Source organism: Vespa mandarinia, chromosome 7 (genome assembly GCF_050613455.1).
Source record: "Vespa mandarinia isolate Hongniang chromosome 7, ASM5061345v1, whole genome shotgun sequence".
In the NCBI taxonomy this organism is placed as follows: domain Eukaryota; kingdom Metazoa; phylum Arthropoda; class Insecta; order Hymenoptera; family Vespidae; genus Vespa; species Vespa mandarinia.
In genome coordinates, this window is record NC_140816.1 from 1,305,270 (window position 1) to 1,327,589 (window position 22,320).

The 22,320-nt window shown below is 38.4% G+C and overlaps 1 protein-coding gene across 6 annotated transcripts in view; it reads right to left on the reverse strand.

Moving 5' to 3' along the window:
- LOC118440421 (protein tramtrack, beta isoform-like) overlaps positions 1-21,898 on the reverse strand; it is a 38,072-nt gene extending 16,174 nt beyond the window's left edge. For 3 of the 6 annotated variants that reach the window (XR_004837831.2, XM_035863406.2, XM_035863412.2), the window contains exons 1-4: positions 19,538-19,678; positions 6,830-7,225; positions 5,977-6,718; positions 5,764-5,823 (exon numbers count right to left, since the gene is read on the reverse strand). Coding sequence is in view for 5 of the 6 variants with exons in the window: in XM_035863406.2 (XP_035719299.1) it covers positions 5,764-5,823; positions 5,977-6,718; positions 6,830-7,048 (1,021 nt within the window). In the remaining variant the exon portion in view is untranslated. Of the gene's footprint in view, positions 1-5,763; positions 5,824-5,976; positions 6,719-6,829; positions 7,226-9,862; positions 10,037-10,080; positions 10,293-19,537; positions 19,679-21,594 lie in introns of those variants that run through there. The other 3 variants (XM_035863407.2, XM_085658089.1, XM_035863408.2) reach the window with 3 other exon arrangements.
- Positions 21,899-22,320: the final 422 nt, after the last annotated feature.

Here is a 22,320-nt window from a genome sequence, read left to right on the forward strand (position 1 = left end):
CCCTCTCTCTCTCTCTCTCTCTCTCTCTCTCTCTCTCTCTCTCTCTCTGTCTCTCTATCTATCTTCCTCTCTTTCTTTCTTTCTTTGTCTATAATTCGTCATCACGGTTTTCAAATTTGAAGAACCAAAAAAAGCAAAAAAAAAGAATAAATTTCCCGCCACCTCTACACGATCGTGCAATTTGCATTTTTAAAAAAGTCTATTCGTTCCAACTCCCCCACCCTCTCCACTAAACAATGTCGGATCACGCTCGCATATTACAACATATCATTCCCGATTTAGTTTTCTTTTTTCTCCCGTTGCAATATATACGCGCTCGTATGCACGTTAGCACGCACAAACGAATGTTTTCTCCTTCTCTATCTTTCTGTTCGTCTCTATCTCTATCTCTATCTCTATCTCTATCTCTATCTCTCTCTCGTTTCTATATCATCTAAAATGAAATATACATTACACGTGGTCCGCGTTATGTCCATGGTAAAAAACAATAAAAAAAAATAAATAAAAAAAATCCAAATCGAGCGTTAATTTCTCGAACTACTTGATTTGTTTTTTTTTTCTAATCATAGAAAAAATATAGAAATAACAATGCGACTTCGGTCCGTGGATTTTTTTAAATACACACATAAGCACACACACGAACATACGTAGGAGAGCAAACGAAAAATTTGCTCGTATACGTACGAATGTGTTTCAACTACTTTGTTCTATTTTACTAATATTGTTAACGATTAAATGATCTATGTATATGCATTACAATAATATATACAACGAAACACGTCTATGCACGATCTTTCATTCGAGAATCTTGCGTATGTCGTATGAGAGTCTGTTCGTCTTGTCCAATCTTATTTTGTCCTGTTTAGTCCATAATCCTTTTCTACGGGAAGACACGATCCATCGAGATCGAGGACGCTTGAGAGAAAAAAGTACGATTTCTAATTTTCGTATATTCCGCTTTCGACTTCATATATTATTATAAATAATATATGCGTAGTTTCTTTATATTTCTTTTCAGAGAATTATGTATATTCATTCAGCTTTTTCTTTTTATTAACTTATTTATTCTGGCATTTTTAAAACGACTCTTTAATTTTCTTTTTTTTGGTTTTTCGTATTTTTAAAAAAAAAAGAAAAAGTTTTTCGTTTGAGCGGCTGGCCTCCCTAAGTTCCCACGCTTCCCCCGCACAAAAGATTAATCTCTTGTAAATTCAAACGGTGACTCAGATAATCTCAACTCACCTGCGTTAAGAGAACAAAGCAACACGTTCACGGTCACACTACTGAGCGATTCTTGATCATCTTCGAACCACACTGTTCCTCGCGCGCGCGCGCCTGCGTTTATAGATTCATTTTTTATTGACGATAGATTAAAAAAAAAAAAAAAAAAAAAAAAAAAAAGACGTACGTCGCACTTTTGATTTCACGGCTCTCTTTCTCTTTCTCTCTCTCTCTCTTTCTCTCTGATCTTTTTCGTTCTTTCAATTTTTTACTTTATTTGCTTATCTTTTATTTTTTCTTCTTCCATTGTAATTTTTATTTCGTTTAAATTTCATTGTTGTCCGGAGGTATACAAGTATAACACGTTATTCGGATTCTTCCCCCTCCCATTTTCATTGTCATTTATCTATCTATCTATCTATTTATCTCTATCTATCTATCTATCTATATAATATTTCAACCATCCGGCTATTCACCTAACTAGCTAACTGTTCGTTTATCTATAAAACTACCTACCTACCTACTTATCTAACTCTACCTTTTTTCTTCCCTTCATCAATCTTTCTTTCTATCTTCCTTTGCACTCACTCCTTCATATTTTTCCGCTTTATTCTTCTGCCGTTAAATATTCAGGCAACGAGAACGCAAGAGAAGGCGGAAGCGACAAAACCCGTCGACGTTCGTCGTCCGTTGTGTATATATGTATATGTATATATATATATATATATATATATATATATATATATATACACGTATACATATATGTATGTTAACTTAATTCATTTTTAGTATATCTATATATGTATTTTTTTTCATTTAAATTCTCTCTTCTCATTCTCCTCACTCGTCGCGTGTGTCAATCGCACGCGAATCTTTCCTTATTTTCTCATAACACTTTTTTATTATATTGTATTTATTTATTTACTTTTTTGTTTTACTTTTTTTGCAACAAACGAATGCAAAGAAATTAACCAGCGTTTAATGAAATAAAGATATTAGAAAAAAGTAAGCACCGTTAAAAGCTGGCTCCACCCCCTCCTTTTACCAGTGGCCAATGGCAGCGAAGCGTTTCTCATTATTCGTGCGGTAGTAGCATATAATAAATTGAATGATCGAGAAAGCTAATAAAAATAATCGGAAGATCGTTGAAAAAAATTTGGCGCGAAATATGGTCGCGAGCGTGAACGAGAAACATGAAATGCATAGCGTCGGTGATAAGAAAAAGATATAAACAGAATAAAAAGAAAAAGAAAAATACAAAAAAGGCACACCATATAAGAAGAAGAAGAAGAAGAAGAAGAAGAAGAAGAAGAAGAAGAAGAAGAAGAAGAAGAAGAAGAAGAGAGAGAGAGAGAGAGAGAGAGAGAGAGAGAGAGAGAGAGAGAGAAAGAGAGACAAAAGAGAAGCAAAAAAAGGACGAAAGATGAAAAGAAATAACGAATGAATGAAACTTTTAAGAATAAAAATAAAAAATGAAGAAACGAAATCAGATAATAAAATAAGAACATAAAATTAGAGAATTACAATAAAAAAACAGATAAATAAATAAATAAATAAATAAAAAAAATTAAAAAAGAAGAAAAAAAAACAAGGCGCTGCTCATTGGCCGATTATACATTACGTGGGTATAACATATTCTCGGCGAGAATCGGTGGATGGTGGGTTTGATTTTTGAAGGCTACAGATAATCAAAAGGGAATCTCATGTATTTGGTAGCACGTACTAAAATTTGTCCGAAAATCCCCCCATTATTGCGGGAAAATTATCTACGGATTCTACGAGACGACAGCTTCCTCTTTTTCGCACACTTACGCGCGCGCACATACGCATACATACATACAAAGTCACATTCACTCTTTCTCTTTCTCTCGCATTCTTTCGAGTTTCATACAATAATACATACAATTGCATAAAACATTCTCTTGAAAAATTTGTTCAATCGACTTGCACAATACGTCAAGAGATCTGATGATTATTTGTGTGTTTGTGTGTCTGTCTGGCTGTATGTATGTATGTGTGTATGTATGCTGCTGTATATATGCATACATACGTACGTATGTATGTATGTATGTATGTATGTATGTATGTATGTATGTATGTATGTATGTATGTATGTATGTATGTATGTATGTATGTATGTATGTATGTATGTATGTATGTATGTATGTATGTATGTATGTATGTATGTATGTATGTATGTATGTATGTATGTATGTATGTATGTATGTATGTATGTATGTATGTATGTATGTATGTATGTATGTATGTATGTATGTATGTATGTATGTATGTATGTATGTATGTATGTATGTATGTATGTATGTATGTATGTATGTATGTATGTATGTATCATTACAAACACGAGTCCGAAAATATCGCCAAAGCGAGTCGAGAAAAAAGTGCGTGAGTATTGTTAGCGTGTCAGAAAAAAGGTAAAGTCAATTGGTGCGGCCTTTACATATATGTTTTGCCGTTTGCTCGTTTGGGGGCAATAGTTTATGGGATCATATCCTTATGAGATTTTCCATCATTTCTTGTCAATCTTCAGAACGTCTAACGCAAGTCGACTGTACTTATGTATCATCTCGTTAAAAATTCCCTAAATACGACGGATATTTTGTTTCTTTGCTTTCTTTTTCTTTCTCTTTTCACCTCTCTCTCCCACCCCCTCCCTTCCCGTGTTTTCTTCTCTATGTTTCGTTTTCTAAAATCGTTCTAATTCTCTAAAACCCCATGAAGAAAGACTACACGCAATCATGTTTAAAATCTTTTTTAACAAGAGTTCCCTCTCGTCGCGGCGGTTTGTGCATCCAAAAGGAAAAGATTCTTTTCTATCTTCTTTTCCTTTGTTTGTTTTTTGTTTTTTTTTCTTTTTTAATGCGAAATTAACCGTCGCGCGCGCATGTAAATGATTCCAATGTTTACCTTCGTATTTTCCGTACTTTCTTTATTCCCATAACGCACCGATGAGCGCGAATGAATAAACGAACGAACATACACCCGAGAAAATTTTCCTTTTTTTTTTAAGATTTTCTTTGTTAACGACAATCAACGAAAATCCTCCGGCGACGTTATGTCTCCCGATTTCACCGATATTTATTTCGAGTGAGCGCTTCTACGAGGATTTATACATTTCTATTTGTTTGCTTGTTTGTTCTTTTTTCATTTTCGTTTTCGTGTTTTTTTTTCTTTTTTTTTCGTTTTTTCTACTAATATGTATATATTCATTGTGTCTATTTAAGAGCCTCCCAGGTATAGATTTCGCTGCGATACTGCATCGTGGGTCGTTGCAGTCGCGCAGAAGAGAAGTAAGACGAAGTTAACAGGTGAAATTCTGAAAAGTTAAATCAATTAGCACATCGTATAGCAGTTTAAGTCGTCCATCCGCCACCGTACATATATATACATATATATATATATATATATATATATATATATATATATTATTATTAAACTTAAATATACACGTGATCGATCCTCCTCTCCCGAATACATTAACACAATGTCGTAAAAGCATTGTTTCATAAAAGAAAAAAGGATGAACGACGACTTGTTAAATCGTCATTCACGTCGCTCGTTGTTTAATAATTTTTCTCAGTTGTATAAAGAAAGCTGTTTGTAAAATAATATGTCTTCCTTTTTCTTAAAATTGTCATCGATCGACTTCGACGAATCGTACGAGATAGTCGTAATATAATATTCACAATTTTGTCAACGTCGTCCGAATTCGACAGATCGTTTCGGCGAAACATTTCTAATCGAAATAGGAAAGCTTCAGACGACACAAAAGCATTTGATCAATCTGGTTCGATGTGTCTTCTCGACTTTTGTACAAACCAAGAGTAGAAAACATTACGTTTTGTTTGTTGTACTGTTGTCGATAAGACGGGGAAATGTAAATAAATAAATAAATAAATAAATAAATAAATAAATAAACAAATAAATAAATATATATATACATATATATATATATATATATATATATATTAATGTGTGTGTATATTTAAAAACAGAAATATACAAAAAGAAAAACAATATAAGAAAAATAATTTCCTTTTTATATTAATCATCGTGACATTATCATACAATGCACACCATGTACGAATTATTTTCGATTTGTAGTCACGTTTATTTCTTTTATTTTATCGTATGTAAAAAGAAAAACTAACGGTGCATAAACGTATAAAATTATGGATAAGGTACATCATTTCTAATTACATAATATAATTGATCGAGAAAATGTTATCTTGATATTTTCGCTATCCGTAGGGAGTATTTTAATTATTCGTTTAACGCACGATCAAAGGTTGAGCAAGACGCGGACGAGAATCGCAACAGGACATATTTATATCTCGTGTCGTATGAATGACACAATAAAGAAATTAAATAGTCAGCGACGATTTTCGTCCACATGGCATATTATTATTAAAAAAGCCGTTAAGTTGCGCCCGCCTAGGATTAAACAACGTTAACAGCGATTTGGCGTTAGGACGCACGCAACTATCTTGTTAATCACGTAAGCTGAATTTGTTGAACTCTTACCTTGTTTGAAACTTTCGCTCCCTTGTCTACTATGCGGCCGCGCGAAGGTTTCTTCTGAGGCTAAAATAAAAAAAAAAAAAAAATAAAAAATCAATTAATTAAATATATAAACGTTAGTTGAAGGTTTCTTTGAATTTGAATAGAATGAATAACATTAAACTTTATACGATTCATAGTACTTTATAAAGACATATATAATACGAAATGACTAACCTTGCGCAGAAGTACTGGGCGTTGGTTCTGGTTCTCTCTTAACTCTAGGCGTTAACGATTCGTGAGTCTCTGTACCATTTTCCGTTGGTTCGTCCTTTCTCGCAGATGACAACGAACTGGCAGCCAAATTGGCCGCCGCCGAGGCCGAATTACTGATATTGTTGCTGTTGACATTGTTGCTACTAGTCGAAGAACCACTCCTATTATTGCCAGTTGTCTCGCTCTGGAAATCGATGCCCATCTTCATCTCCATCATTTCGGGTGAACCTTGCACAAGATCAGTACTCGAACAAGATTGTAGGTCCTGCCCAGTACTAGCTTCGCCAATTGGCGTGTCCGAGGAGCCGCTCAACTTCCTCGGCCTACCCCTTTTTCTCTTTGGCGCTGTTAACGCTGAACCAAGAAGCGGATGGTTCGACATATGATGGAACCTCTTTTGTGATACATGATGATGAGGTCCGATTTGGTTTATTCGGTGAAGGTTCGGAGGTGGTGGAGGTATTGTGTTTTGATTGCCAAGAAGTGATGACGTGATGCTGGGCAAATCGCACTTGTCCTCATTCACTTCGGTCAGACCCTTTATCCTTAGAGACTCAGCGACCCTCAGGAAAGCGGTTAATCTATCCTGATCGACGCTCACCTCACCACGATACATGAAGTCTAAAAGACTTCGCATATCCACATATGGGACGTCCTTGAGAATAACTATAGGGTGCTTGTCAGGATGACCAACGAATAGAGCCTGAAAACGATATACGTCATTTTTAAGTTTCTTTCTCTATTTCTTTACTTTTCTATTATTTTCTTTTTCCTTTTTTTTGAGATCATCTAATCTTTCTCTCTCATTTCTTACCTGAAAATAAGGACTGCACGCCGACAAGACCATTTTATGCGCCCTAAGCAGCTGACCCTCAACGGCCAGTGTAACATCAACGAACGATTCGTCATGAAGCAATTGATCAAAAACGGAGAGTAAATTGCTCTGATGGTTGTTCCAACGCAGACAAAATCTCTGCGACGCCATCGCTTCGCTTCTCAGGTCCGCCAGGTTACCGTTAATATCCGCTAACATCAGACCTGGTGTTGATTTTTTTGCTTGTGTCGCTGCTGCTGCTGCTGCTGCTGCTGCTGCCGCCTCGTCGTCGATTTTTTTCGCCTTCCTCGACGAAGCCACTCGCTCTTTCTTTCACTTGTATTCGTATTCTCTTCTTCATCGGCCACGATATATCATTCTTTATAACCTCGCGACCTAAAATATATAAAAAAAATTAACCTTTATCATAGAGCCTTTAGAACAAGAGAACATCATAGCGAACGACGATCAATCCGTTAAAAGAAACTATTCAATTTTGAAACGGGTGAACGTACTCTAACGTTACATAAGTTAGCCTACTTTTCTTATCGTCACCTTGGAAGGAACCCAAACGAGTAGTACGTGTCGCTTATAGACACACGACTGATTCACCCTATTTTACAGATTAAGTATTACTCCTTGATACTTTGTACGGAATGTTAAGGACACTTAACGCAATGCATATCAAAATGAATGAGATATTCTTTTTCTTTTTTTTTTCTTTTTTATTTTTTTGTTCCTTATGTTGCAATCAGCCAGCAAGTCTTCTTTCTATATATACATGGTACGACGATAACGGCTGCGTGCATAATCATGCGCGTAAGCCCCCGAGGAGACGACGATGTGTACGAGCTATGAACGTGGGTGTACGACCCTGGAAAACGTAGGCAGAGCGAATAGGCGACTCGCTCGGTTCGTGCCTTTTATGTAATTCTCTCCTCACCCCTTCACCAACCCAATCATGGTCACGTATGCAACGTTCGTTCCGCCAAGACTGCGAAGGCGTGGCAAAGGATGACTTTCTATGATCCTCTCAAGGGGAATTTTCGAAAGACGCGACATATAGCCGAAAGAATTTCCAAATGTCGAACTAAAAATCCTCAAACTTTTATGATTTAGATTATTATTTGACAACAATAAGGAATATATATATATATATATATATATATATATAACCTTGATATCGATATACAAAGATTTAGGTTAGTTTCTTGACCTCTTCATTGATATTCTGAAACGACAGCGTTATAGGATGACACGATAGACATACTTTATGCATCTGATATACATATCTATCGAAGGAAACACCCTTCAGTTGATTTCGATCGTACGATACAATCGAATGAAGATAAGCAACGAGAATAAGAAAAGAGACAAAGCAAATAACAGAATAACTCCCTTCACAAGGAAGAAGGAGAAACAGTATATACTTGACGCCATATTTAAAGATGAACTCTGGTCACATGACCACATTAGATATTTTTCGAATTCCGTTATGTGACTCTAAAAAAAAAAGGAACGCTATAAAATGCATACTTGGCGTTCATTTGGTAGAAAATTAAAAAGGCAGAAAGAATATAAGGATCAACATATGATTGCATTATATCAATGGCTGATACAACAAACTTGGGAATATAGTGAAAGATGGAATAGAAAAAAAGAGTATTAAAAAATTGGAGAGCACTTTTTCATCACAGCAGCAGTAGGAGAAGTAAGCTGATGAAACATATGAGCCGGGAAGAAGTCGGCCGAGTGAATCAATAGCATTTTCTACGCATATTCAAATCGATGCCTAGGTAGTGTTTTACTGATTTCGTCTGCACGCATACGCATGCAATTATACTCACACATCTGTGTGTATAAGCACAAGGATCGTGTGCTCGCGCGAGCACGATTCGCACTAGCGAAGTGTGACCTTAAACATGCGACCTTGGACGACCTTGTTGATTCTACGGTTTTCAAAGTGAATAGCGCATCGCTATGCATCACCTTCCTTATGTCAAACATGCCAGCTTTTAAACATCGAGGAAAGATGATCTTAATCTTCCTACCCTTATTCCTTTTTCACAAATGTACTGAGATTTTTGCTTAATGTTACTTATTTAAGTTTCACGAAAAACTATATCATTCCGACGATAACAGTGAGAAAAAAGTGAAGGTCACTTGTCACAAGTGCAAACAAACATATATTCTGCGAAAATGTACAATGCAACCAGGTGCTCCCTATTTCTCTCTCTCTTCTCTCTTTCTCTCTTTTCTCACTATCTTTATTTCTTACTCTCCTTTTAACGCGTAATTCGTGAAGATGTATATCTCCGATGATTTTACAAGATGACTTTGCCACATTCAACCGACGACAATGACAACAAATTCCATTATTCGTCATTGACTAATTAAATGATATTTCTAGGAAAAGAAGCTTGTATCGTTGAAGGAAAAGAAAAAGAAACAAAAAACGGAAAAAAAAACAAAAGGTAGATGACAGAACTTCTCTTAATATAGTGTTTTAAGAAGGATGGCGGGAAAAAATTCAAGGAACAATTGACTAACTTCCTATTCGTATATATCAAAAAAACAGGAACCGATAATCTCAAGAGTTCGTTGTAGAGGTTAGCATCAACGTAGGCGAGAATTAGGGGCGCGGTATGTGGTTTTCCTGCTCTTACAACACCGTCACGTTAACAAGCTGTATGCGCCTATGACGATATAACGAGATTTTCTGTTTTATGTATCGTCTCCATTTTCGAGAGAGAGAGAGAGAGAGAGAGAGAGAGAGAGAGAGAGAGAGAGAGAGAGAGAGAGAGAGAGAGAGAGAGAGAGAGAGAGAGAGAGAGAGAGAGAGAGAGAGAGATAAACAATTTAATTGAAAAAGAAAAAAGAATAAGAAAACAAAGTAAATAACACCCGATATTTTGTCATTCCACAAAAAAAAAAAAAAAAAAAAAAAAAAAAAAAAAAGAGAAAAAAGGAAAAGAAAAGAAGAAAGAGATAAAAAGAAAGAGAGTGAGGAGAATGGTATATTTTTGTTCTTACCAGCAACGAGAAAAATAGAGTTCCGCGAGACGTAGAGAAGGTTGGCGAGCGCATGGCACGAGAATCCTGTTGCTCGCGCGACGCACGTGCATCGTTGTTTCTCTTTTTCTCTCTTTAAACGCTCAAGCGCATGCGCGCCACGCTTAAGCCCGAACTCTATCGCGAGGGCATATGTGTGTAGGTTGTGTATACGTCGAGTGCGTATGCATGCAACTCACTTCTCTCACGGCCACCGTGCTCGTTGCGTAATCGACACCAGCAGCGGCAGAGTCACACTGGGAGAAGGAGAGAAGAGAAAGAAACTCGTAGAAACAGCGAACACAACAATGTACGCCGCTGCTGGTGCTAGTGCTACTAATGCTGCTGTTGCTGCTGCTGCTGCTATGTCGAATACCGTTCCATGCTGCTAGTGCTGCTATTACTGCTAGTGCTTCTACGTTTCAAGAACCTACAATGCTCGATTCGCTAGCTCCCCCGGTTGTTACTTGCTTCTCCACCCTCCCTCGTTTCTTCCCTTGACTCCTTAAGACTTCCCCCACTCCTCGTCACAATCTGCGCCACCACTTCCGCATATACTTGCGACACCGTACTAACTGGTGTCTACTAAATAGCATTGCCTTTCGCAATTTCCGATATCATCCATACATGTGTATTTTTGTATACCTCGACTTCGAATTACCCCGCAATGGAAATTTATTTCATGAATTTTAATGTTACAAGTCGAACTCGTAACTTTTACGAAGATAGACGAAATTGTTTTCTAAGCGTACTCTATTCTTTTCAACGAATTTTTATTTCTCGAAATTACATACATTTTACATATATATAAATAAATAAATATATATATATAATATATATATAAGATAATATATATTATATATGATATATATAAGATAATATATATTATACATATATATGATATTATATATATGTACATCGTGAGAAAAGAAGTGAGGTTAGGTTAAGTTTCACAACTTCTCAATAGATCATATAATTCACGAGCGGCTTCTATCGCTCGGTATTGTCGAGTGAAAGATAAAGATACAGTAGACACGTATCGGTATCTCTTTTCCGAGGTATTTCGCTGAATCATTCAAGGATAAAGGCGCGTTCGAAATTTCTGCTGGGAATCCTAATAACAACGTACGTCACTGAGCAGTCTTTTTTCTTCTTTTTTTCTTGCGAATAGAGTCGAACGGTCGATAATGAAGGAAAGTACTATAATTGATTATGCGATTGTGCTATTGAAGAAAAACGATTTTACCGATCAGACAAATATTTTTATTTTATATTTATAATTATTTTTTGATTAATGTCTATGAGCTTTTAACTACACTTTGATAATACGCATAAATAAATAAAAAATAAAAAAACTCTGAGCAAAGTACGGAGTATTAAGGCGATAAGAACGAAGAATTGAGTGAGTCAGAGAGAAAGAGAGACAGAGAGAGAGAGAGAGAGAGAGAGAGAGAGAGAGAGAGAGAGAGAAAGAGAGAGAGAAAGAAAGAGAGAGAGAGAAAGAGAGAGAGAGAGAGAAAGAGAGAGAGAGAGAGAGAAAGAACGAGAGAGAGAGAGAGAGAGAGAGAGAGAGAGAGAGAGAGAAAGAACGATAGAGAGAATCATATAGATAGTACGGATGAGAAAAAACTAGTATGTGTATTTGGAAACATACGCGTACGTACATAAACATACAACATACACATACACACCTATATACAAACATTCTTATCCTCGAAGTAGGGTTGCTCCATCGATCGACCGAATTTCAGGCTCGAACTCGAGGGCAATCGAGTGTCGAGCAAGAGAGAATAAGGAAAATATAACTGCGCCTACGTAACTTGATGATAATGACAATACCAATAATAGTTATGATGTTAGGAAGAGGACGTCTTTCACGAAATATATCTCTTTTCCACTCTGTTTACCGTTTATCACTTCTCGTGATTTCGTCGAATCAACAGGATTAAGGTTGTTCGTCGATCGATTTCCGTTCGCTTCGGGCGCCACTTGTTTATATATTACTGATGAGACTATCGAGTGGAAAATTTCAATAAAATCCCGGAACTTCGTCGGAGAGAGAGAGAGAGAGAGAGAGAGAGAGAGAGAGAGAGAGAAAACATCGATAGTAATCGAAGGCCGAACGATATATGTACACATATAGAGGGTAGTTGGACATGGAACAACACAATCTTTTCTTAATGTTTACTAGCTGATCGATACGAGGTGAAAAATGAGACGTAGCCTAAAAAGAAAAAAAAAAAAGACAATTGTAGCCGCTTCGTGCTACAACTTTTGTTTTCGCTCACTAGGTTAAAGACATACATAAAGTATAATACATTTATTTTCTTATACATACATCAAACAAAATTATAGATCCTACAAATAACAATTCAAATATCAAATTAAAATATATAAAATTTGGGAAAATAGAAATGCGCAAATTTAAATAAAGAAAAAATGTTTTGAAAGAAAATTTCTAACGATTCAAGATGGCGTTTAAGATGATAGAATTACTTTTCTAATTCCTTAGATTTTCTACTCTCATAGAATATATGAATCATTCGTAGGAAAGGATAGAGAGGAAAAAATGAGGATTCGTAATACTTTGACTTGTTTTTTTTTTCATACAATACAAAGAAAGAAGAGAACGTTTCGAAACAAGTATGAGCGTGGATCGCGGTCGAATATATCCCTTCCTTGTCGCAGCACCTCCTCCTCCCACAAAAGATGGGGGCGTAGTGGGGTGTGGGACAACACGAGGATGCGTTTGGATCAACAGTTCGACCGCTCGCAGTCCTCTCGGAGAAGGAAATACATACGATCATGACATACGTGAATGTGTCGTTGGTATTCGTTGTGTGTGTGTGTGTGTGTGTGTGTGTGTGAGAGAAAAAGAACGAAAGACAAAGGAGTATTATGTTGGTCCTAGTATTGGATTCTCTAAGAATATAAGGGGGGTTTTTTCTTGCTTATAAAACGAAAAATTAACATGATAAATTATTGTTTTACAGATAAATCTTTGTAAAAAAGTCAGAAAAGAAAAAAATCAGTTTTCAATCAATTTCATGGTTATTTTACGAAGGTGTTCCAAGAATAAAATGAAAAAGAAAAAGAAAAAGAAAAAAGAAAAAATGGAACCGAGTTTGAAATTCGATAACAATTCTAATAGGATATGCAAAAGCTTGTTATAGCAAAACGCAGAACTATTGAATATATCGTGTTGGATGTATGCCGATTGATTTTTCGTCTATGCTAGAATCTATAACAACGCAAAACGTGTTCGAAAAATGCTCGAAGGTACAACTTTGAAGAATATCTCGAAACGGGGTAAAAGAAACATGCGCTCGCTATTCTTACCATATCCTTAATATCACGTGGAAAAGAAATATCGTTCCTCGAATCGAGGGCGTGGTCGTGCCAATTTTAAAACATTCCTATGTACAGATAATTTGAAGGCAAATCAATGCGAATCGAGTAAAAGCGATAACGAAGCAGCTGTCCATCTGTTTCTCGTGTGTACAGCATAAAGTCAAATAAATAACAAGGTGACGGATGTTCGTCATTGTGGATAAAGAAAAAGAGATAGAGAAACTTGTGTGTGTGTGTGTGTGTGAGAGCGAGAGAGAGAGAGAGAGAGAGAGAGAGAGAGAGAGAGAGAGAGAGAGAGAGAGAGAAACAAGCGAAGTCTGAGGACGAGAAAGGATAAGAGGGTGGAGATGTAGCAAGAATGGGTGGGGAAGGAGAAGAAGAAGGGAGAGGAAAGAAGGAGGGGATGTAACCGCTCACGAGTCGACGCGAAATACAGGTATGGGCCGATCCGTTAACCATCAGGGAGCTCCAGGTACAAAGTTAACGGAAGATTTCACGGCGGAGAGAGAGAGAGAGAGAGAGAGAGAGAGAGAGAGAGAGAGAGAGAGAGAGAGAGAGAGAGAGGAGAAGGGAGGGGAGAAGGGAGAACATGGCCATGAAGAAGGCGCGCATGTCCCACATTTTAGAATCCTCCTGGAACGACATTTCCGATTCGTTTTCGAAGTCCACAAGGTGCTAAACGTTTTTTGTCGTTCGTCTCCGTCTCCTTGAACTCTCTCTCTCTCTCTCTCTCTCTCTCTCTCTCTCTCTCTCTCTCTCTCTCTCTCTCTCTCTTCATTTTTTAAGATAAAAATTTTAACTTGCATCTTGGTCGCGATTACAAACGCGTTACGTGTTCTATCTTTTATCGATGGATAGATATTTAACTATTTATTCGCTTTAATCTCACGGAACGTTAATAATATTCCTTTTTACGATAGTTTCGTTTGTTATATTGTAACGAGAGAGATAAATAAATAAGATACTGATAGTCAAGTAAAAACTAATATTGATAAGTGTAAGACGATTTTGTTGAAAAAAATTGTATATTCGATGAAATGTATATAAAAATATAGATGTAAAAGTCTCTTAAATTTAAAAACGTTCATTATTAAAGAAATATTCTTTGAGAGCGCGCTCTTTTAGCGACCCTCGGGAAATACGTTTCTGCGCATACGCACTGAGCGCTTAAGAAGAGGAGCGCACTGCTGACACGCACGAGTGCGTGCACTCATCGACAGGTCAGGTCGGCCATTTTCTTTCCGTCAGCTTGTAACCCATCTCCCTCCCTCTACCCTCGACAACTCGTTTCCCTCCTCCACCATACCATCACCAGCGCACACTAGCAGCACCACTCCACCACCGCCACTACACTACTCTACTATCTACTACACTACTACTACTCTACTATCTATTACACTACTACCACTCTAATATTTACTACACTACTACTACTCTACTATTTACTACACTACTACCACTCTACTATCTACTACACTACTACTACTCTACTATCTACTACACTACTATTCTACTACTTACTACACTACTAGACTACTCTACTACAATACACAACTACATCTCCTCCAACCTCTCCTAACCCCATCTCCTCTCGTCACCCTCTTGCAACGACCACTACCCTTCCGGCGACGCGACGACATTCGTTCTCATACCACGTTCGCATTGGCGTCAACCTTGGTTTTTTCCCCACCGAATGTTCGAGAGTGCGACCGATTTTCACCGACCAATCATGAACGATCTTTGATAGACAACGCGACGACGAATCACTCATCCAATGGAATTTCAAAACGTTTCCCTTTTCATTCGATTACACTCTGCTTTCTCGGGTATCGTTACAACTTTACCCGCACTCGTAAACGTATTCCTTTCTTGCAACGACCACCGTTGCAATAAAAGTGATACAATGTTGTTAGGATATATGATCCGAGCAACAACTTCTTCGACTCAGTAGCCCCACCAACTTGTCAACACGACTACCAGTCGTGTAATATTGTGGTTATATTTTATCAGTAATCCCCTTATTGCTTTAATGTGTATTCGAGTTTAGTAAATATGTATGTCCCTACATGACAGTGTTGGATGAAATTCTCCGCAGATAGATAGATAGATAGGTAGATAGATAGATAGATAAATAGATAGATAGATAGATAGAGATAGATAGATAGAGAAAGAGAGAGAGAGAGAGAGAGAGAGAGAGAGAGAGACCGTTATATCCTGAACATAATATTTCAAAAACCATTACGATATTCTCAGAAAGTTTGCGGAACTTATTCGAATGTAAATCATTCTCTTCCTCTATCTTTCTCTTTTCTAATTTCTTAATATATTCGACAAGAATTTTTAGACGGCACGGAAGACAGCAATGGTTGTATTAGTACGAATGCTCCGTGTGAACCTTCATCCGCTCGATGTTGTATTAATGCGGGTGTGTTATTAACGAAGGAAGAATCAAACGGTTTATATAGTTGGTAGCATTAAGAAAAGCGGATTTATGTGTGTGCGCGTGTCTGATTCTACCAGGGTTCCTCTCCTCCTATTTCTATTCTCGACATGCCTGCATTCTTCTTCTTACTGCTATTATTTTCTTTGAGAGGTTAATTAACGATAGATCGAAAGAGTATACATATCCTTGAGAAACTGAATATTTTTCTCGTATAACCTATAATACACACTATATATATATATATATATATATATATATATATATATATATATATATATATTGGATAAACACGCAAAACGTATTTACAAAAATTCTATCAGTAGGGGTATCAAAAGATAGTGTAAAACGCGTAGTGTCGAAAGGAAGGCGTTCGACACACGTTCTCTTTGCTACGTTAATCGAAGGTCGTTCCATTCCGTTCCGAATGATCACCACCGTGTTTCAATTTAGAAAGAAACTCGGAAAGCAAGTAGGCCGGATCGAGAAAGACTTTGGACGTTAAGGAATAATAATCGATCGATATTATTCGTGATTCAAGAGCAAGAGAAAATATTCTTTTAAAGTAATGGCATAGTAAACTATGTAAAAATACATTGTTAAAGAGATAGTCGAAAGATATCAATAAAGTATGCTTTAAGTGCCGTCGTGACTTGTCCTACATTAGGCTTTTAATTACCATCATTTACGGTATCCCTACTAACGGAATCCCATCCGTCCAGTATTGGCTATTAAGACTGCCGATCATCGAAAGAATGAGAAACACGATTTTGGTGTACCTTTAACGGTATATTCAAGCAAAATGGATACCTAAACATATCGTTGACGAAGGAAACGTATAAATCGCAGTCGAAAATCGATATTCCTTCGACGGAAGGAGAGAGAGAGAGAGAGAGGGGGGGGGAGGGAGAGGGGAGAGAGAGGTATACATATATGTATATTACATATATGTTATAAAGACATATATTATTGTAAACACGCAGTTATAGAAGTTTGCACGCACAATAAAACGAATTCATGGAGGGGATGTATGTAGTGTGCATCATCATCGCCGTTACAGTCGCGCATTTAATATCATCATAAACGCGTATGTTTCTCACGTTTTATCTTCGAGCACGCACATATACCTTGATCGATATATATATATATATATATATATATATATATATATATATAAAATTAGCATTAACTTCACTTTCGAAAAGATTTTTCATAAAATACGTGAAAAAATCTAATAATGCAATTATCTAATAAACAGGAATTCGTCAAACATATTGTAAATCTATGTATACAATCAGAGACCTTAAGAATAGATGAAGAACGATGAAGCCTCACCACTTTTAACGTCACTCTCCGTTGTATGGCACTGAGAACATACTATGCTTTTTACGAAACGTGATCCATAAAAAGTCGATTCGCTCTTTTTGAATTTCCCGCGGTAATGAGTGAATGGTCATGTGACTTTATTAAAGCGGGAAATTTAAATTGATCGATTTTTTTTTTTTTTTTTTTTTTTTTTTTTTTAAATCGAAATCCATCTTTGTGATTTAAATTTTTAACTATACTATCTTTTAGTAAGGCGAACAAAGAAATTTCTCGTGGGTATTTCGTAAAAGTCGTCGTTACCGTATCATAATTAACGCATTACAACCCCTTTCTCAAGCATTGCGATTAAATCGTTACTCTCCTTTAAGCGGGAATTCGCAGAAAAATGCGCAACATTAATATTCTTCTTTATGTGAACGTTTCGATATAATATATACTACCAACGCATTGCAGGAAATATACTAGCATTAAATCGACGAATCATGGAAATAATTTAATTAAAGAAGTAAAAGAAAGAAAGTAAAAAAAAGATGCGAGCATAACTGCTTTTTAAATCCTCTTAAATTTTAATTTTTTTCATTTGTATTTCCGTTTGATCACATATATATACGCGCAATATATTTATTTAAATCAACCATAATTTTGATTCGATGCGACGAAATATCTCAAATAACATGTTTTCTTTTTTTTGTCACGCATAAAGGGAAGGAAATATTTCGCAGAAACTTACATCAAAAGCTTTATGAACTTTATGAAAGTCACGTTTATGCGAGATTGACGCAACTAGCATAATAAGAGTATTCTCTCTTGGATATAGAGCACACATTCTCTTCTTTGGAAAAAGAAAAAAAAATTTGGTAAAAAATGACTTGCGTACCGTTGGGTTTGAAACCGAGAAGGCACATTACCGTGCCACTACCGTTTCACCGCTGTCTGTCGAATTACCGAGTACCGCTACTAAGGTATGTAACGTAACGCATAACGGTGCGATACAAGTATTAACAATTTTATTGTTATTGTGGAAAAATCGATGTCACCAATTAGTCTCTAAGTGTCTACTAAAATTAAGACATATAACATATTTCCATTGAAGAAAAATTAAAAGAAAAAAGAAAAAGATGAAACCTTGATAATAAGAGTACACTTCTAATTGCGTTTAAGCAATCACACATATACTTGCAAATACGTTAGAATATACTTGAAAGAAGTCCATTAACTTATCTACTTATCGCGATCATAATAAATTCGAAACTTTCGAAGGCATTACGATACACGTGCGTATCGAGAACGTAGATATTTACATAGATCGTTCATCGAGAAAAAGGGCGTATATACGGTATGATTATCAAGCATGTGTGTTTAGAGAGTATGGGAGGGGAGAGACGGAAGGAGAGAGGAAGGGGGAGAGAACTCGCGTAAGATGAAAATGAGGTGTGTGACGTGACGTGATATTTGTCAGACCACGTGGTCACTACGAACACTTCTGCTACGCTTAGGTAAACTAGTCCCACTCCCTTTGTTTCAAACTCTATGAAAAAGCTAATGTAATGGAGAATAAAGGCCAACGTATATATTAGTATGTATATATATATATAAAAAAAAAATTGATTCGTCTGATTTGCCGTCAAGAGACGGAAGATACACGAGAAAATTCTAAATAATGTGAAAGCGTACACCACCGGATGGTATGCAATCATGGAAAAGTGGAACAAATCTAATCTCTTACGACGTGTGTTTTGTACTTTGGTAGGTTAGAACTCGCACGAAGCCATGCCTGATCACCACGCGGTCGCGTACTTATATGCGTATCTGTAAAAGATAAGGCGAATGCCTCCTAGAGATAACCAACGTTCTCAAGAATCGACGCTGGAAATCGTTTCCTTCTATTTTCTTTTTTTTCTTTTTTTTCGCTCAATTTTGAATTTCTTGTATTAATTATTTTAAAATGAATCATCATCCACGCGAAGGCAAGATATTTGACTGATATGGACATAGTGTCATGTGATAATTTCAGCAAACGTAATGAAAAAAGTTTTGAAATAAAAGAAGCAGAGAGAGAGGGAGAAGGAGGAGAAGGAGAAGGAGAAAAGAAAGAAAACGAAGTTAACCAAAAGCTAGCAGAAATATCCTCATAATAACGACAAAAATTATGTCGAAAAGATAAAACGTAGGCACGATGTCAAGATTCCCTAGACGAACCACGCCTTCGATGACAAAATATACGTTCTCGCGACTTTTATAGCAGACGCTATCGAGGGTTCGGGTCTCCATCCTACTCTCCCACCATATGCACAGATAGACACACATACAACACTTTTCTCTCTTTCTCATCGCCCCAGATGTGAGCAATCGTTACACGTTGCAAATACGCGATATCTTCCGTCATTTAATTGTACCGAATTCATAATTTCCGATGGTCAAAAGCGAAAACAAAATATGAGAGAAGAGAGATATAGACAGAAATAGAGAGAGAGGGAGAAAGAGAGGGAGGGAGAGAGAGTATGAACGCACAGGAATGGGACGGACGTCACAGTACGTACCTTGTTTTTCTCGGCTGCCTTTTTGGCTCACTTTTTTGTCCGTCCATCACAAGCAAACAACACTTTGATCATCGTTATCGTCACGAACGACGACATCCTCATATTGGCACATATCACACAACTTCGACTCTTTTATCTCTTTTCCTTTTTTTTTCACCACAATAACAAACGTTCAGGGCACAACTTTCAGATAAGCAGGAATATGCGTGGTGGTTTGTAAGGCACGACGACAACGGAGAAGATTTGAAGTCGACTCACCTGTTATGGACGGTGTGGCGATGATACGATAGTGGTAGGGGATATAAGAGGAGCGTGCTAGGACAAGCAAATAAGATGGACGGATACAGAGAAACCGCGTGGTACGATGTTTTATTCTCTTTGCGAAAAAATGCGTAATCAGGAAAAAGGGTAGCACAATAAGTGTGAGAGAGAGAGAGAGAGAGAGAGAGAGAGAGAGAGAGAGAGAGAGAGAGAAAGAAAAAGAAAAGAGAGGGAGAAAGAGATAGAAGCGCGATAATGACGTTCTCCCACGAAGGAAGGTCCAACCACAATCTCGTATAACTAGCGAGCGTGTGTGGCTCAATGAACACTAGAGGGAGGATGGACGGCGGACGGGTGAGCGGGCTCAAAAAGGGGAGGGAGGACGATGATGACGACGACGACGACACGATTCAACTCGAATCCTACCGACTTCGTACGATTCGACTCGACTTTCCTTCGGTACGACTCGGTACAGTTCGTAGTGATTCGGCTCCGTTCGGCGGCTCAACTCGAAAAGAGTCGAACGAAGTCGAAAAGAGGCAAGGTTTACTGGACACCCTGGGGCGTATCGACGACTATGGACGGCATCATATACCAATCGTGCCACACTGTACGACGCCGTACGTATGTGCGTGCGTGCGTGCTATTCACTGCCTGCTGAGTGTATGTATGTTCCCTCTCTTTTTCTCTTTCTCTTCCTTTGTGTATGTGTTATAAACGAAATGAGAAGAGGAAGGATGACAGAGGGAGGGAGAAACAAAGATAAGGGGACGAAGAGAAAAGGGGAGGAAAAGATTTACGCAACCCTCTCTCGATACTGAGTGAAAATCCACGTCGATGCACGTTGCTGTCGATGCGCCTCGATAAGCCACGTAGTACCCTTTCCCTCTCTCTTTCTCTCTCACGCCTGCCTTGACTCGTTCAATGATCCTTTTCTAAGAAGCACGAAACTAACCTCTTTTCCGCCCTATGTTTACGCTCTCTTTTCCCTTTCCTTTTCTCACTCCTTTTCTTTTTTTTCTAATTCCTTTCGTCTTTCTCTATCTTTTACACCCTTAATATCTCCTTCATACTATCTCTTTTTTTCCATTCGAGATTAACCCTTCTGAGTGCCACACGCGATCGCAAATGATGAGTGCGCATGCGTATACGTCGATGAACATAAGCGAGGTTGGCAAAGCGAAGATAGACTCGCGGAATCGTAAGAAAATAGCATCCTGCTTGACTGTGCCATAGAGAGAGGGAGAGAGAGAGAGAGAGAGAGAGAGAGAGAGAGAGAGAGAGAGAGAGAGAGAGAGAGAGAGAGCGCGAGAGAGACTGATATGGCGGAAGGGAGGAGAGAGAGGGAAAAAGAGAACTGGATGAAAAGGGAGGAAGAGAGGAATGGAGGAAACGAAACGAGGAAAAGGGGAGGGGGTAAAAGTAGGGCGAAAAAGGGATGAAGCGGCAAGGAATCGTCCGATCATGTCTCGCCCCCTACAAAAGATAGAGGAAAAAGAGAGACAGAGAGAGCGAAGTATCGATTCGGCTAGAAAGGACTGTCGTTTGATGGCAACGACCCTTTCGATCATAGTCAAGTCAAAAGCGCGAGATGTATTTTTCAGCATATCGACACCGCCCGATGTTATTTCCGATGACACCCGAACAAACGACGATCCGACGATGGTCGCCGTCGCCGTTGCTGTCGCGGTGGCGTTTCGCTTCTTTTTCGAGGAATCCGTTGTGCGTACACGGCTCGTCGTATCGGAAGGTTCGTAGAAATGCACGCGACGGACGATGAAGGTACGTCGACTTACCTTGGCATCCTCGAGATGCACTCGATTCGACGACGACGGCAGCGATGACGACGACGACGACGACGACGACGACGACGGGGTTGAGAGCCTCTCCACCGAGGACGTGCGACTTGGCCCGTGCAGCGCTAGGACGCCATGTCAGCAAGTCGAGGCGCGGACTCGGGGCAGATACGCGCACGACGCTCACACAGGCGCAAGCGCGCGCCCGCGCGTCCACCGATAGGGAGTACCAGGGAGGAGAAAGAGCGTGCTAGAGAAAGAGACAGACAGAGACGGTCCGCCGACCGGACCGACCGATGGACAGAGAGGGAGAGAGCCACACACATACCACCTAATCGACCAACCCGGTACGCGCCTCCCGTGCTGGGGAATTCCTGCTGCGCCACCGAACGGTCGTCACGGAACCTCGCCTACGCCCGCATAGCGCCACGGCCGTGCTTTCCGTTCCTGGTACCCTTCACTGCTTCAACGTCGTCGTCGTCCTCGCCGTTGTCATCGTCGTCGTTGTCTTTGTCATCGTCGTCACTGTTATCGTCTTCGTTGTCATCGTCATACCATTCGGATAACACCCGCCTCCCTCTTGAGCGCCCTCTTTTGACCGATCACTGAAGTCTAACGGACGGAGAAACAGAGAGAGGGAGAGGGAGAGAGAGAGAAAGAGAAAGAGAGTCAAGCAACATCCAACAATTCTACTCCGCACCTCTCTCTCTTTCTCTACACCCCACT